This window comes from Octopus bimaculoides, chromosome 28 (genome assembly GCF_046866305.1).
Source record: "Octopus bimaculoides isolate indiv1 chromosome 28, ASM4686630v1, whole genome shotgun sequence".
Lineage (NCBI taxonomy): Eukaryota > Metazoa > Mollusca > Cephalopoda > Octopoda > Octopodidae > Octopus > Octopus bimaculoides.
In genome coordinates, this window is record NC_142955.1 from 18,841,111 (window position 1) to 18,857,406 (window position 16,296).

Consider the following 16,296-nt stretch of genomic DNA (forward strand, 5'->3'; position numbering starts at 1 on the left):
GCATGATGTAGAATGTGTCATGAGGCATCAAAACAATTTGAGCTGAAGAAGACGAACAATAAAATAATTATATTCTGCAATCAACAGACACATTTGTCCAGCCCCAGGCAAAACTAAAATCGCCATTGTCCTATCCCTATTGTGTCTTTATAGCAAAATCCATTCCTGGCCTCAAATTACATTCATGACTTCGTTACAAATCGATGTAGCTTCTTTTATCTTTAATCCTTTGTCTGGCGCTTTTTCAGAAACAATTATTATAAATCAAATCCAACGAAGAAAAGAGTTCTGAAAATGGAAAATATATACAAAATAAATGATGTATGCAAAAAACAAATTAGAAAGATTCATCCATTTTAAAATATTTTATACTAAAATGTAAAACAGAAACATCATTTATTTCGTATATATTTTCCATGTTCATCACATTTTTCTTCATTGCATTTCTTTGAATTGGAGAGGTGTGTTACTGAAGAAGCTCCTTTTGTCTTTTTTAAATTCTCTCTTTCAAACATTCATACAATGAAATCGATGGGAGTGACCATCGTGTATACAATTGTCTAAAATAATGCTTTTGAATTTTGGCACAAGGCTATCAATTTGGAGGGAGGGGATAAGTTGAGTACATCGACCCCGGTGCTCAACTGGTACTTATTTTATCGATCTTAGGAGGATGAAAGGCAAAGTCGACCCCTGCAGAATTTGAACTTGAGAATGTAAAGACAAGATACAATGCCGCTAAACATTTTGACTGGCGTGCTAACCATTCTGCCAGCCTGACAGATGTATATAATAATCGTTTCTATTCTAGGCACAAGGCCTTGAAAATTTTTTGAAGAAGGGGGCTAGTCGATTAGATTGATCCTAGTACGCAACTGGTACTTAATTTATCGACCCCGAAAGGATGAAAGGTAAAGTCAACACTTGTTGCACAGCAAACACCATGTCTATGGTGCTGCAGCCAGGGCGGGAAACCACACTGGGCCTCGGGCAGGTTGCCTCGGGCAGGTTGCCTCGGGCAGGTTGCCTCGGGCAGGTTGCCTCTTGGAGATGTTGGAGATGAGTCTGTTGAGGAGGATCTTGCCTGCTATAAAGAGAAATGAGATCCCTATGTAGTTGCCACAGTCTGTCCTGGCTCCTTTGTTTTTGTATGGAGCGACTATGGTGGCGTCTCGCAGATCTCTTGGGTTGTCTTCCTGGTCCCAGATGGTCAAGAGGATGTCATGAAAGGTGTTGAAGGCTGTGGGTCCAAGCGACTTGAACAGTTCAGCAGGTGTTCCATCCCTTCCTGGTGCTTTGCCGCAGGTCATCTATTTAATGGTGGTCTGTATCTCTTCTTCGCTAGGCGGGAGGTCCTGATCTTCCTGGATTAGCTGCTGGGCGATCTGCCGTAGGGCTGCCTGGTCGACGATGGAAGGGTGGTTGAGACCTGGCTGAAGTGTTCCAGCCACCTTGCGCTGAGACCTTCCTTGTCTTTGATACATAAAGAAAGTTCGTTGACCACTACAATTGTTTCGAACTATCTAGCATCGATCCTTCACGGGTGGGGTACTATACAACTGGTTTAGGCATATCACTCGATGTAGATGTATCTCCTCGGGTGATTACATCCATACCTACTAACGGTTATATCTAATCTTTTTTTCAATGTATTGTGTATTTGTTTCTTTTTGCATCTGGTATTTGTTATTGATCTTTTATAATAATGAAGCTCTATCCCTTAATTTGGATACAAATACCGAGAAGAAATCTTGTGCAATAGACATTATATTAATGAGAGACGTGTTGTAATCACCTGAAGAGACACATCTACACCGACATGTACACCTAAGCCAGATATTCAGTATCCCCGCGAGGGGGATCGATGGTTGATGGGTCGAAAAAATTATAGTAATCAATAAACATTCTCGTATCTTCCATCTTCCATCTTTCTTGTTAACTAAATAACCAACGAACACTGAGAAAGTGGACATGCTTTACCAGTAAACTACCAGGTCTATACTATACGATTTATTAATTAATATATATATATACACATATACATACATATTTACACACACACACATACACATATATACATGTACATATATATTCATGTGTGCGTGTGTGTGTGTGTGTGAAATATAGAAGCTTTTGTGTGCTTATCATGTAATCAATGCATCTGCTGTTTGGACATCTCTCAGAGACACAGTTCAGCTCAGTCCCATCAATGGAGATTGTTGGCTTAGGTCTTGTTGCCTTTGGGGCTGCCTGGAGCAGGACCTCCGTCCTCCCAAGGCTGGTGGTCAGGCTGAAGAGTCTGGATGCCTCGGCGAAGCGATTGACGATGATCTGGAGGTGGTTTTCCTTGTGACCCATGAGAGCACAGACGTCTGCGAAGAGGGCTTCGAGGATGAGCTTTTCCTGGTCTTCGCTTTGGCAGACAAGTGGCGGAGGTCGAATGCAGAGCCATCACTTTGGTACTTAATGAGTACGCCCAGGTCGGGTTTCTTCACAGCGAGGAGGAGGACCCGCGTGAAGAACAAGTTGAAGAGCACTGGGGGGAGGACACAACCCTGTTTGACTCCTTTAGAGATGTAGGAGTTCGTGTAGTCCCCACTAGAAGGATTTCGTGTTGTCCCTTCATGGTGTTGTAGAAGAACTTGACCAGGGTTGTGAATGTTTGTGGGCAACCCAGCTTGCTGAGGATGATCCATCAAGTCCATTCCTTCTCTGTTCAGATGTCTCCTGAGCTTTCTGCCGATGCTTTCTGAGGGTCTTTTGAGTCCGTCACCTTAATGAACGGGATATGGTTGTGTATACCACTGTCTTGACATTGTATGATACTGATACACGTAAATAAGCATCCCTGTCATACAAGTGGTGTTGTTCTTTCCCAATCTTCTGTGAAAAACATGTCTGGGCATGGAGGAAATATTATTACCTTACTTGAAAAAAGGGTGAGGGTTAGCAACAGGAAGGGCACCCAGCTGTAGAGAAACAACCTGCCTCAATATATTCTATTTGATCCCTGAAAGCATGGAAAATTGGACATAAAAATGATGACAATGATGATGATGATGGTGGTGGTGGCGGTGATGATGATGATGATGGTGATGATGGTGATGATGATATATTTATAACTAATTGAGTTTAGTTTTTAAATTAATTAAATGCTTTAGGTTCATTAGACAGACATAATTGTTTGTCCTGTTTATGCAACTTCGTTTCAGGCTTGTTGATTAGCAAGGTAGTGGTGGTGGCCACTACTACCACCAACAACAACAACACTATCATCACCACCACTACCATCATCATCATCATCATCAGCGTGACCACCATGACCACCACCTGTGATATTCCCCATCTCTTTCCTTCAGTCTTTAATCTTGTTTATTCCAGATGATTGATCTCCATATCTACTTGGTCCCGTCGGAGATGTGGCGAGACAAATACAACAACATGGACAATGAGGATGTGTCCGAAAGTATCTCCTTGGGTTTCATCCGGTAACTATAAATTCATCTATCTACCTATCTGTCTACCCGAGTATCTTCTACTATAGTTTCAAGCTGACAAAATCCTTTCTGTTGCTGGCTACCAAATTCACTGGAATTGAACTCAGAACTCCTAGGTGATTTCACTGCATTAACCAACACCTTTATCCACTACACTATACTCATAGGCAGAGTCAGAACGAATTTTCAAGGTTTATAACCTTGCATTGATGTCTTATGTCGGCTCTGGACCGATTGGAGAATACAATTCTATATTTATGAGATGAGCAATTTAGATATTATATATTAGCCAGACTGGTGTCACCATCATGATTGCCGCTTTCATAACGTTTCGGCTTTTTTATGTTCCAGCCTTCTTCAGGTGTCTTGTGATTTCACCTGAATGTTTTGTCTGAGATTAAACTGAGAACGTCTAGGTGGAATGCCTTTATCCATTAAGCCTTCTTAATAATAATAACAATGATAATAATAATGATTTAAAAAAAATAATAATAATGATAATTACCACCACCACTACTGCATGCTGCTGCTGTTGCTACCACCACCACCACCACCACCACCACCACCACCACTACCACCATCACTACTACTACTACTACATTTCCTCTTGTTTTTTTCTTTCCTTTCCTTTGAACAGGATCCATCCGGAGTCGAGAGTTTACGATTTGAGGGAAGAGATTGAAATCCAACTGAATTCTCCGAACCTGCCACAGGAATACGTCTTTCTCAAGAGTGTTGGCCGATGCCTGACAAAGGTAAGCAACAGAATACACGGCCACGCGTTCGTTCATTAAATTTGGTCAAAGACACAAACGGGAAAGGGGTCGTCATCATCAACACCACCACCACTACTGCCACCACCATGAAAGGATTCTTCTTTTTCTTCTTTTTCTTCTTCTTCTTCTTCTTCTTCTTCTTCTTCTTCTTCTTCTTCTTCTTCTCCTTCTCCTCCTCCTCCTCCTCCTCCTCCCCTCCTCCTCCTCTTTCTCCTCCTCTTTCTCCTCCTCCTTTCTCCTCCTCCTCCTTCTCCTCTTTCTTCTTCTTCTTCTTCTTCTTCTTCTTCTTCTTCTTCTTCTCCTCCTCCTCCTCCTCCTCCTCCTCCTCCTCCTCCTCCTCCTCTTTCTTCTTCTTATGGCTGTTGTTTTTGTTGTTGTTGTTGTTGTTAAGGCGGTGAGCTGGCAGAACCGTTAGCAAGCCTCGGCGAAACGCTCACCTGTATTTCATCTGTCTTTACGTTCTGAGTTCAAATTCCGCCGAGGTCGACTTTGCCTTTCATCTTTTTGGGGTCGATTAAATAAGTACCAGTCGAACAGTGGTAGTCGATGTAATCAACTCATGCCCTCCCCACCCCACAAAAATTGCTGCCCTTGTTGCAAAAACTGAAACCATTATTATTATTATTATTATTATTATTATTGGTGGTGGTAATGATGATGGCGGATGTGGTGTTGGCCCATGTGGTGTTGGCCCATGTGGTAATGTTGGTGCTGGTGGTCGTCGTCGTCGTGGTGGTAATAGAGGCAGCAGCAGCAGATGGATATTGATAAATTAAACATTGATTCCCGCCCCACCATTGTTATTCTACAGCAAAGATCAAACACGCTTCCCCCCACCCCCAGGTGTCCACATTTTCTGATTAGCAAGGGATTGCCTTCGTCAATACTTCATCGATCATTAATAAACGTCTATTAAATGCAATAAGCCCAGTAAATACACACACACACACACAAACACATACACACACACACATAAATGTGTGTGTAATATCTATTATCAATGGCAGCTATAACTTTCAAGTTAGCAGTCTCCATTGTCAGTACTGCATTCACAAAACACCTCTCTGTCTATCTATCTATCTATCTATCTATCTATCTATCTATCTATCTATCCATCTATCTATCTATTTATCTGTCTGTCTGTCAATCTCTCTCTCTCTCTCTAAGCAAAGGACCACTGATGAGGTCACAGAAGTGTGACGAAAGAACTCTGGCCGAAATAGGATTAATGTAATGTAATGTAATATAAAGCTGAAGCAAATTAACACCAAATATACAGTGCGTGTGTTTTTATTGGCTAAACTGGCAATATGACCATCCCCAAGTACAACAACATCTGTTTCAACACACGATTTCACATAAAAAATGTTGCAAAACAAATATATATATATATATATATATATATATATATATATATATATATATAAACAAATAGTAAATGAGTATATGCATATATACGTACAGGTATGTACATACCGACATCCACCTGTATGTATAGGTGCATATCTGGGTACAGGACATTGCAAACAAAACGTAGACAAGAAAACACACAAGCCACATAGAGAACATTTTCCTTCATCAGCTACCCCCGTTTTAACACCGGCGTTTCGAAGAATTTACGGAAGAATTTACGAAAAAAAACAACAACAGACGAAGACAGGTGGTGTAAACAACAAATGGATGTATTAGTTTAACGCTCGGGAATAGAGAAAGTCTTTGACGTTTCGAGCCTACGCTCTTCAACTGAAAGTAACACGGAAAGAAACAAGGAGATAAAAAATATAAATGTAGTGGTCAGCGATCTATCATGGCGAAAATGATATATGTTCCTGCCTTTAGGCTTTCACTTCATACACGCCAGCTCGATTCGATTCGTTCTCTGTCGAAAGACGCCTGTTGTTATTTCTTCTTGTTTGTATTCGTAATTGTGTACCATGTTCTCCGTTTTTTGTTTGTTTGTTTTGTCTTTGTTGCTGTACACATTCGCTAGCTTTCTTACAAAGGGGTCTAATGCTCTTAGCTTAGACTTTTTTGGGGGCAACCAGATCGAACCATCTCAAGTATTACTGTCCGAAATGGTCGTGACATCAGAGACTTGACTGAGGAAAGAAAGCCACGAATGACCCGTCTTTTTGGCCACACACAGTCTAATGGCTGAAACAAGTAAAAGAAAAATCCATTAAAAAATATACACACACCCCTGCAATGTGGACAACAAAAATTCTCTGCATGTTTGTTTTGACAACATTTTCTATTGATTTATCCTTAAATTGATCTCTCTTTCTCTCTCTCACCTCTCTTTCTTTCTCTCTCCTTTTCTCTCTCTCACCTCTCTTTCTTTCTCTCTCCTTCTCTCTCTCTCCTCTCTTTCTTTCTCTCTCCTTCTCTCCCTCCTTCTCTCTCTCATTCTCTCTTTTTCTCTCTCTCCTTCTCCCTCTCCCTCCATCTCTTTCCTTCTTTCTCTCTCTCTTTCTCAATTTCCCTCCTCTCTTCTTCCTTCACTCTTTCTCCTCTCAACCTCCCTCTTTCTCTCTCCTCTCATTTTCTCTCTCCTCCCCCTCCCCCCTCTCTTCTTCCTTCCATCTCTAACCCCTTTCACTTTCCAGACACCTCCTCCATCTCCCCCCACCTCACGCAATATATTATCCATGACTAAATACCTCAACTCCTTCTCTCTCCCTCTCTCTTTCTCAACTTCTTTCAAGCTGAGACATGACTTATAGGCATGTATATATAATATACATACATATATGTGTGTGTGTATATATATATATATATATATATATATATATATATATATATATATATATATATAAAGGGTGGCGAGGTGGCAGAATTGTTAGCACGCCGGTCGAAATGCAACGCATGTATACCAACATAACAACCCCCACCACCACCAACACCGCTACTACCACTAATACCACCACCATCACCACAACTACTACTATTACCACCTCCACTACTGCTGCTGCTAATACTACTACTTCTACTACTACTTCTACTACTACTTCTACTACTACTTCTACTACTACTACTACTACTACTACCACCTAATACTACTACCACCACCACCACCACTACTACTTTTACTACTACCTCTACCACTACCACTACTAGTACTACTACTACCACCACCAGCGCCTCCTCTACTACTACCACTACAACCACCACCATCACCACCACCACCACCACCACCACCACCACCACCAGCACCACTGTCACTACTACTACTACTACTACTACTACTACTACTAACACCTCTATTCTCTGTTGCAGGTGAAACAACACCAAGAACTTCGACTGAAGGCGAAACACTTCCTCCCTCAACTGGTAAGTAGTGTGTGTGTGTGTGTGTGTGTGTGTGTGTGTGTATGTGTGCATGCGTCTTTGCATCTGCCTTTGTCCCACCATCACTGCTTGACAACCAGTGTTGGTGTATTTACATCCCTGTAACTTAGCAGTTCGGCAAAAGTGTCCGATAGAAATAAGCGTCAGGCTTAAAACAACAGCAAGTCCTGGAGTCGATTCATTCGATTGAAAATTTTTTGAGGCAGTGCTGCAGCATGACTGCGGTCTGATGACTGAGTACAGTTTATTGTATTTTGTTATTTCAGAATTCCTCGCAGAAATACGGCAACGAGGTGTACATCATTGAGACATCGATCAGGGGGAGTGATAGCAGTGCATCCAACAGCATATTGATGTCTTCTGACCAGAGAAGCAGCAGCAACAATGATCATGTGACAGGAGGGAAGTTCAGATACCAGAATGGCAACAGTAAACCAGGAAATGGTAATTAGATTGATTTCAACACTGTTGTTGTTGTTGGTGGTGGTGTTATTACTCTGTTGTGAGTTCTTAATCTGTGTTGTGAGTTTTAAATGGTTGGATTATATTTCTGTTGAATTCCACAGTATTAGTTGAGATAATAATGATTGATGAAGGAAATGGGAAGATAGATTTGTCGCTAGTCTTTATTCACTATGATGGTCATTTTGACCCATCCTGCAACTGTCCGTTATGGGTAGGATTCTGTGCATCTGATTGTGTTGCATCGATCTGTGCAGTTTGTGTCATGTCAAGTACCAAGAACAACATGCCTTGGACATCTTTGACCATAAACCTATAATAAAGCTAGTTGTAGAATGAATGAACAGAGAAGAGTCCAAAGTCTGTGATACAGCCACCCAATCTGGAGAGAGTGGAGTCCTTCAATTCACCAAGAGAAATTTGCCCATATGTTTGTATTTGCTAAAAATTTCTGATCTGGAATTCAGTAGTGCAGTGGAATTCTTAAATTGAAGAAGGATATACAATTTTTTAGCTGTACATAAGTTGCATTTCTTAGATCCATTAACCTATGGTAGCATGTATCTTTCTAAATCCTGGGGTATCTCACATGGAATTTTTGATCCTTCAAAGTTATCTTGGTGTATATGACCAACCTTTGGCTGTATATCTTTTTTCGTTTCTATCTACCAAATTCATTCACTACAGTGATTTAATATATACTGTTCTCTGCATGAAACATATTACCAGTAACTCAACTGTTCTTTTTTCCATGCAGATGGCAGGTCTGAGTAATTTATCCTCATGATTCATTCTGCCTTTGTTTTTGTATGTTATCTTGATAAATAACGATAATGGTTAAGGTAACTTTATTTTTATTTAATATTTTGTTTATTTTTACTGTTTTTCCTCTTTTTAGGGAACAATTACCATTTGCCATTTCTGCAGACATCAGAGAAATTGCAGAGACTTGTCCGAGTGGGACCACCACATCAGAATCTGAAACACATCAATCCAACCCCACTTGACCCATCCTCAAACTCAAATTCAGATACCTACTTAGGTTCCCCTACGTACCAGTTGGGGTCCAAACTTGTGAACGATTCAAACTATTACTTAGAAGAAGTTGCCATGGGAACCAAATTATACTCGCCGCCATCGCTGTCACTCTCACCGACACACCGCAACAATCGGCGGCGTCGCCGTCAGCGCCGCATTCCTGCAAGGTCAGTGCCGAGGAGCGACCCGGTGTCACGAAATGTTGCTGGCAACGACGACGATGATGATGATGACAATGATGATGACGATGACGATGACGATGTTCTGCCTGCGATTCACTCTTACTCTGAGCCTCCCCACTTCTCCCATCCCCACTTCCGCTCCCCCTACATTCACTCCTATCCGTATCTCATCAACGACATGGTGATGCTCCCCATGAGTCGATCCCCTCGCAATTCGAACCGACGAGCACGCTACAACAACAACAAAAACAACAACAACAACAGCAACAACAACAACAAGGATTACGACGACAACAACAGCAACGACAACGGCGACACCCGGCAGAGTCGAAGTCCAAACACAAGAGCTTCTTTACCTGCTGATCTTTCCCAACGTTCCACAAGGTAAGAAGAGATGGAAATGCTATCATTGTCATCACCATCATCATCCTCGTCATCATCATCATCATCATCATCGTCGTCGTTGTCATCACCATCGTTACTATCATCACCACCATAAGCATCAATATCACCACCATCACTACCACTACCATCATCATCATCATCATCACCACCATCATCATTATCATCACCATCATCACCACCACCACCATCATCACCATCATCATTGTCGTCATCATCATCATCATCATTGTCATCACCATCATCATCCTCATCATAATCATTGTCGTCATCGCCATCGTTACTATTATCACCACAATAAGCATCAATATCGCCACCATCACTACCACTACCATCATCATCATCATCATCACCATATATCAGTTAACAACCCTCACCTGTTTCCAAGTAAAATTAAAACCTTCCCAAATTCTTCCAGGAAGTCTGGAAACAAACATTCTTGTTTATCGGACAATGACACTTGTTTGCAACTCTTGCATCATTACTTGTGATGTCTTCATCGTATTTTTTCTTTTGTAGACGATCCAAAGAAAAGCCTAAACCTGAGGGCAACACAACAAGTGACACAAGAACCATGACAGACGGCAAAGAAGGGGAGGAGGATGAAGTGAGACATAACCCAACTGATGAGAAACGCTTACGAGAATTGAGGGCCAGAGAGAAACTGAAGCGGGAACAGGAGGAACAAGAGAGATGGGAGAGGTTGGACAACGAACAACAGAATTTGGAATTGGGGCTCACGAAGGGAGTTCAGGAAAAGCTGCAGCAGGAAGAGGGTGGCGATGATGGAGAGGGGCCAGGGGAGGGTCAACAGGGAGAACGTCTGTCCCCGCGGAAAAAGAACAAGGCAGAAACTGGGAAAGGGAAAGGGAAAGAGCGAGGGGAGGAGGGAGAAGAGGAAGGGGAGGACGGGGATAACGAGAAAGAAGAGAACGGGGAGGAGAAAGCAGAGGAGGTAAAGGGAGAAGAAGCTGAAGATGGAGTTGGAGACGGGGAAGAAGAAGAGGAAGCAGAATTGGCAGAGAATAACACCGAAAGAGATTCACGGAATGAGAACAGCTTCCGGCCGGAACCAGATACTGAAACCACTTCCAAAAAGGGACAATCTGTAAGTAGCCTACGCTTAATGATGATGATGATGATGATAATAATAATAATAATAATAATAATGATAAATAAATAAATAAATGCCCGGATGCAGTACTAGGCAGTGGCTCTCATGGCTTCTGATCTTAATTGATTGGAAATGTTATCATGTACATTGTTTTGTCTTGGTATAAAAAGATGGCCTACAGGAAACTATATATCATTCTGGTTTTCTATATATTGCTAGCAGGGAGGTGAGTTGCTCTTATCTCTAAGCAGTCGAGCCTCCCTCATCGATGAAACAAAGGAAGGTCGAAATCACGTGATCTACGGGTCACAGCACCAGAGTTGATGAGGATTTATCTCCCCACATTTTATGCATTTTACACCAAAAGCTATGATGAGAGCTTCTCTTGCGGCACCCACCACAGTATAGCTTGTTCTAACATCCATGTTTAAGTGGGAATAAATATTACCTCTCACTTTATTTTGTGGGTTTGTTTTTTTCTTGTATTTATATACGTATTCTTTCTCTTCTTCTAGTTGACCCCAGCTCAGAAAACTGCCGAACCTGAAACTGCTCGATCAAAACAAAAGAATGAGAGTAAGTATAGATACACACACATATATATATATATATATATATATATATATATACACACACACACATATATATATACACAAATATATATATATATATATATACGTTGGACCACTGAACTCAACATGATTTTTTTTTAGTAGTAGTAGTAGTAACGTCTGTGAAAGCTCATATGTTGACTTGTCAGAATTCTCTCATCTGCAGCTGAAAAACTCCAAGAGATGCTAGAATCGATTCGAGAACAACGGAAATCAAAGGAACGGCAGAGAGAAGAATTAGTGAAACGGGCCAAAACATTGCAGGCCAAAATACAGAACCGAAGAAACCATGGTAAGATCTGTACTTTCTCAAATCTTAACCCTTTTCTTACCATATTTCTATTGAGACCGTCGATAAGACCGACCCCAGTACACAACTGATACTTTATTTATCGACCCTGAAAGATTGAAAAGCAAAGTCGGCCTTGGAATTTGAACTCAGAACATTGCGACGGGTGAAATACCACTAAGTGTTTCACCCAGCATGTTAACGATTCTGCGAGCTTGCCGCCTTAATAATAATAATAATAATAATAATAATATTTATAATGAATAGAACAATAATAATTGTAAGTGACATTGTAATGTTTATTATATTGACCAGCGAGGGACATTTGGAAGAAAAAATACTACGAAGAGAAAAAGAAGACGCCACCCCTGGAAGAACAATGCAACAAACTGCGTCACGAGCTGGATGTGATACATCGTAAATATATTTCTTCTCTGGAACCAGCGAAGGAGAAACCGACAAAGATAACGACTAAGAAACCATCTGAGAAGGTAAGTGGAGGGGAAATATTACCTTGCTTGGAAACAGGTAAGGGTTGGTGACAGGAAGAGCATCCAGCTGTAGAAAAAATTTGCCTCAATAAACATCATCTGAAAGTAAACATTAAAATGATGATATATATTTTTCATTGTTTTAATATCAACTTTCCCATGCTGGCCTGGATCAGACGGAGATTATTGAGGAGGATTTTTTGCAGTTGGATGCCCTTTCTGTCAACAATTTTGGCACATACAATTTTCTTATATGCATCTGTATTGACTTTACTCATTGTTGATGTCATTCCCTACATAGGCATAATTGTAATTTTAATCTGTTAATAATATATTTCTGTGTTTTTTTTAACACTGTATGTCGTGAGATGTTATCTGAAGATGAATACCACAATTTATCAGGCATTCAACAACATATCTGCTTTAAGTATGATACACAACCAGCTGTTTTGAACTAATATTGGTTCTGTCACCCATTCCGAATTTTATATTCTTTGCAACTCTTTCATTTTCACTGCCCAGGAATTAATCTCTCCACTTACCCGCCTACCCATTAACGTACCCAATTTTCTTCCAGAACAACATCCTTATCCAGGCGAGCCGTCTGAAACACGAGACAGAAGATTTACAACATCGAGTTGATAATGCAAAGATGAAGCTGACAGCTGAACTAAAGGTAAAACTATTGTCTTTGCTTCCAGTTTGTTTTTTTATCTTTTCAAGTCTAACGAAGGTACAAAAGGTTCTTTGTGTTCATCTCCAACATTTTTCTAGGACATTAATTTCACAAGATTCATTTTTTTTTCAAATTTTTCAAATTTCACTTGGAAAGGAAGTTGAGGATGGAGAGGGATGTTTGTTGAAAGGTGGGGGTGAATGTTGGAAGAATGGCCAGTGTGAAAGGACCAATTCTGAATATACACCTGTAAAAAGAAAAAAAAAGAAAAAAGGATAAGGGCTCTTGCCCTTTTGTTCAGGTACCCGTGGCTTTTGTGGGAATTTCCACGAGGACCTTAAAGCGCCTCCCCTATTGGGAGTTTAATTTGTTTAATTTTTAACTTATTTATATTGTTTACACATTGTAAAACCCATTGTATCTTCCTGTTTTTGTCTTTTTTGTTGTATGTCTTTTAATGTTATTTTATGTGAGCCCTTGTGGCTAATAAAAGAATGAATTATTATTACTATTATTATTATTATTATTATTATAAACTATTTCTTTTTGTTTGTTTTTAACAGTTGAGAAACCAGACTGAAATTGAACTGAAAGCCCTGAAAGGCGAATTAATTCAACAAAAGATCAACTTGAATTTGATCCGTAAACAACAGCTGTCAAGCATTATGACCCCAGGAGGGACCCCTGCAGCCAGCCAAGATATGCTCATTGCAATCAAACAACCCATAATACAAACTACAAAATGAAACAGAAACACATCTCGAATCATTTGGAAAACTATTTGTTATATATGCATACAATACATACATATATTTATATATATATATTGTTTAATGTACACATTATACAGTTATGAACTAATAGTTTCATACATTGGAGGTGCTTTCTAGACAGGTTTTAATAATACATGTAGTGTCTCCAAGCAATCTACAGGCTTTGAGCACACGGTACAGATATATAAATAACATATGGTATAATTACAAACAGGACATATTTTAGCCATTTCTCCACAGACTGAAAAAAATGATGAACATCCTTAATCTATTATACGAAACCTTATTGGTTTCTCATCAGAGGCGTCTACTTCAATCTGACAGTCTCTGGTGAAACAAGCAGCCAAACTGTTTATATACTCAACAAATGCAGCAGTTACTCTATGAAGGAGTCCCTAATTTGCATACCGAAAGTGTTTAACACTATAAATACCAGCAGCCTGTGGATAGGGATCTTAGTCTACACAGTATCAAGGTATGATATAATGTATGTGCAACATGTAGTATAATATATATACAATGGTTTAGGCCATGTGCTCAGAGCCTGGGATTGCTTGGAGATACTAGGCATGTTATAAAAACCTGCCTAGATAATATCTCCAGTGTATGAAACTGTTAAACAATATTTCTCTCTCACCGGATGGAGTACTTTTTTGTTGATCTTAACTTTACAGAAAAGCAAACTATATATATATATATATATATATACACATATACACAAGCATATGCATATAGAACATATGTATATTGATACATAAACATACATATATGAACAAATATGAACACTATATGCAGTAAGCATAAATATATGAATGTACATATATAAAATATATACACACGTTTATATAGATATATATATATATATATATATATATATATATATTATACATGCATTAACTGACAAATGAAAAGGCTTTGAAACCTTCAAAGATTATATATACACACATATATATACTCACTTGATGTGACATAATCCAATATTGCTAAAATCCTCGAAAGTAACTATGAAACACACTCACACACACACATATACGTATACAGCTCATCCCACACATACATATACACATACCTGTATGTGTGTAATATTTTGATTGGATGGTCATATAAATTCTTTTTAAATTGTTACATATACATGTATAAACCTATAAATTTCATTGTTGTTGTTGCTGTTATTGTTTAACCACAGGTCAGTCCTGATCCAGCAAACCTCTGATCAAAGATGTTCCAGCAGTGACCATCCCATCTTTTATTGAGCCACAGTGTATCTAGGACTACATTATCTAATGTGTCCATCTCTGTTGTTGTTTAACCCCAGGTCAGTCCTGATCCAGCAAACCTCTGATCAAAGATGTTCCAGCGGTGACCATCCCATCTTTGAGATGTACGAGGTCTGATCAATAAGTATCCAGACTGTTGCCATAGTAACGAAGCTGAGGCATGCAGAGGGAAGCCGCATGGCACAGACTGACCTTGGACTTTACTGTGCATGTGCACCAAGTTTTAACGTTCTAGCTCACATCCGTTGTTTACAGCAGTGCTTGGAAGGAAGGTGTGTAGCGTGTCATTTCCTTTTCAGAACTGCAAGATGGTATTTGAGGTAGATTTAGCTTGCCACTTGAGTACAATGGCCAGAAATTGGAATTTAATGAAGCATATATATATATATGCACACACACACACACACACCCATCTATGTATGTGTGTGTGTGTGTGTTTGTCCCCTCACCATCGCTTGACAACCTGTGCTGGTGTGTTTACGTCCCTGTAACTAAGCAGCTCAGCAAAAAGAGACTGATAGAATAAGCACCAGGCTTTAAAAAATTAGTACTGGAGTAAATTCGTGTGACTTAAAAATTATTCCCTGCAGTGCCCCAGCATGACCACAGTCTAATGGCTGAAACAAGTAAAAAATATACATTAAAAAAAACACTAATAAACAAAAATTTAATTTACCACAAAAAAATTTTTTTTTTTTTATTTCAAAATTTCCAAAAAAAAAAAAAAAAATGCAAAAAAAAAAAAAAAAAGGAAAGAAAAAACATCTAGAGTAATTTTAAATTAAATGTCAATGGTTTAGTTCTATGTACATAAGTCTCGTTACTATATCACATCATTAGTCAGGAGGAGGAGGAGGGAGAAAGGGAGGAGGAAGAGAAGTGGCAGAGGATGGAAGGAGGGGTAGAATATTTAGAGACAATATTGTTGTAATAATAATAATAAGTCCCTTCTACTATAGGCACAAGGCCTGAAATTTTGGGGAAAGGGAAATAGTCAATTACATCGACCCCAGTGTGTAACTGGTACATAACTTACCGACACCGGCAGAATTTGAACTCAGAACAAAAAGATGAATAACAATAATAATAATAATAATCCTTTCTGCTATAGGCACCAAGCCTGGATTTTGTGGGGAGGGGGACAGTCAATCACATCAACCTCGGTGTTCAACTGGTACTTATTTTATCGACCCCGAAAGGACAAAAGGCAAAGTCGACCTCAGCAGAATTTGAACTTAGAATGTAAGGATGAATGAAATGCCACTAAGCATTTTACCTGGCGTGCTAACAAGCTCAGCCAGCTTGCATGCCGCCTTAATAATAGTAATAATAATAATTATTATTATTATTATTATTTAGG

The 16,296-nt window shown here is 39.6% G+C and overlaps 1 protein-coding gene across 4 annotated transcripts in view; it reads left to right on the forward strand.

Annotated features, from left to right (window-relative positions):
- The window catches only part of LOC106875313 (uncharacterized), a 38,897-nt gene extending 25,122 nt beyond the window's left edge, over nucleotides 1-13,775 (forward strand). For 3 of the 4 annotated variants that reach the window (XM_052977321.2, XM_014923401.3, XM_052977320.2), the window contains 11 exons: nucleotides 3,382-3,488; nucleotides 4,135-4,252; nucleotides 7,550-7,603; nucleotides 7,888-8,065; nucleotides 8,982-9,687; nucleotides 10,225-10,813; nucleotides 11,335-11,395; nucleotides 11,597-11,722; nucleotides 12,035-12,210; nucleotides 12,788-12,886; nucleotides 13,450-13,775. In XM_052977321.2, coding sequence (XP_052833281.1) covers nucleotides 3,382-3,488; nucleotides 4,135-4,252; nucleotides 7,550-7,603; nucleotides 7,888-8,065; nucleotides 8,982-9,687; nucleotides 10,225-10,813; nucleotides 11,335-11,395; nucleotides 11,597-11,722; nucleotides 12,035-12,210; nucleotides 12,788-12,886; nucleotides 13,450-13,632 — 2,397 coding nt within the window. In that variant the 3' untranslated portion in view covers nucleotides 13,633-13,775. Of the gene's footprint in view, nucleotides 1-1,875; nucleotides 1,995-3,381; nucleotides 3,489-4,134; nucleotides 4,253-7,549; nucleotides 7,604-7,887; nucleotides 8,066-8,981; nucleotides 9,688-10,224; nucleotides 10,814-11,334; nucleotides 11,396-11,596; nucleotides 11,723-12,034; nucleotides 12,211-12,787; nucleotides 12,887-13,449 lie in introns of those variants that run through there. The other variant, XM_052977322.2, reaches the window with a different exon arrangement.
- Nucleotides 13,776-16,296: the final 2,521 nt, after the last annotated feature.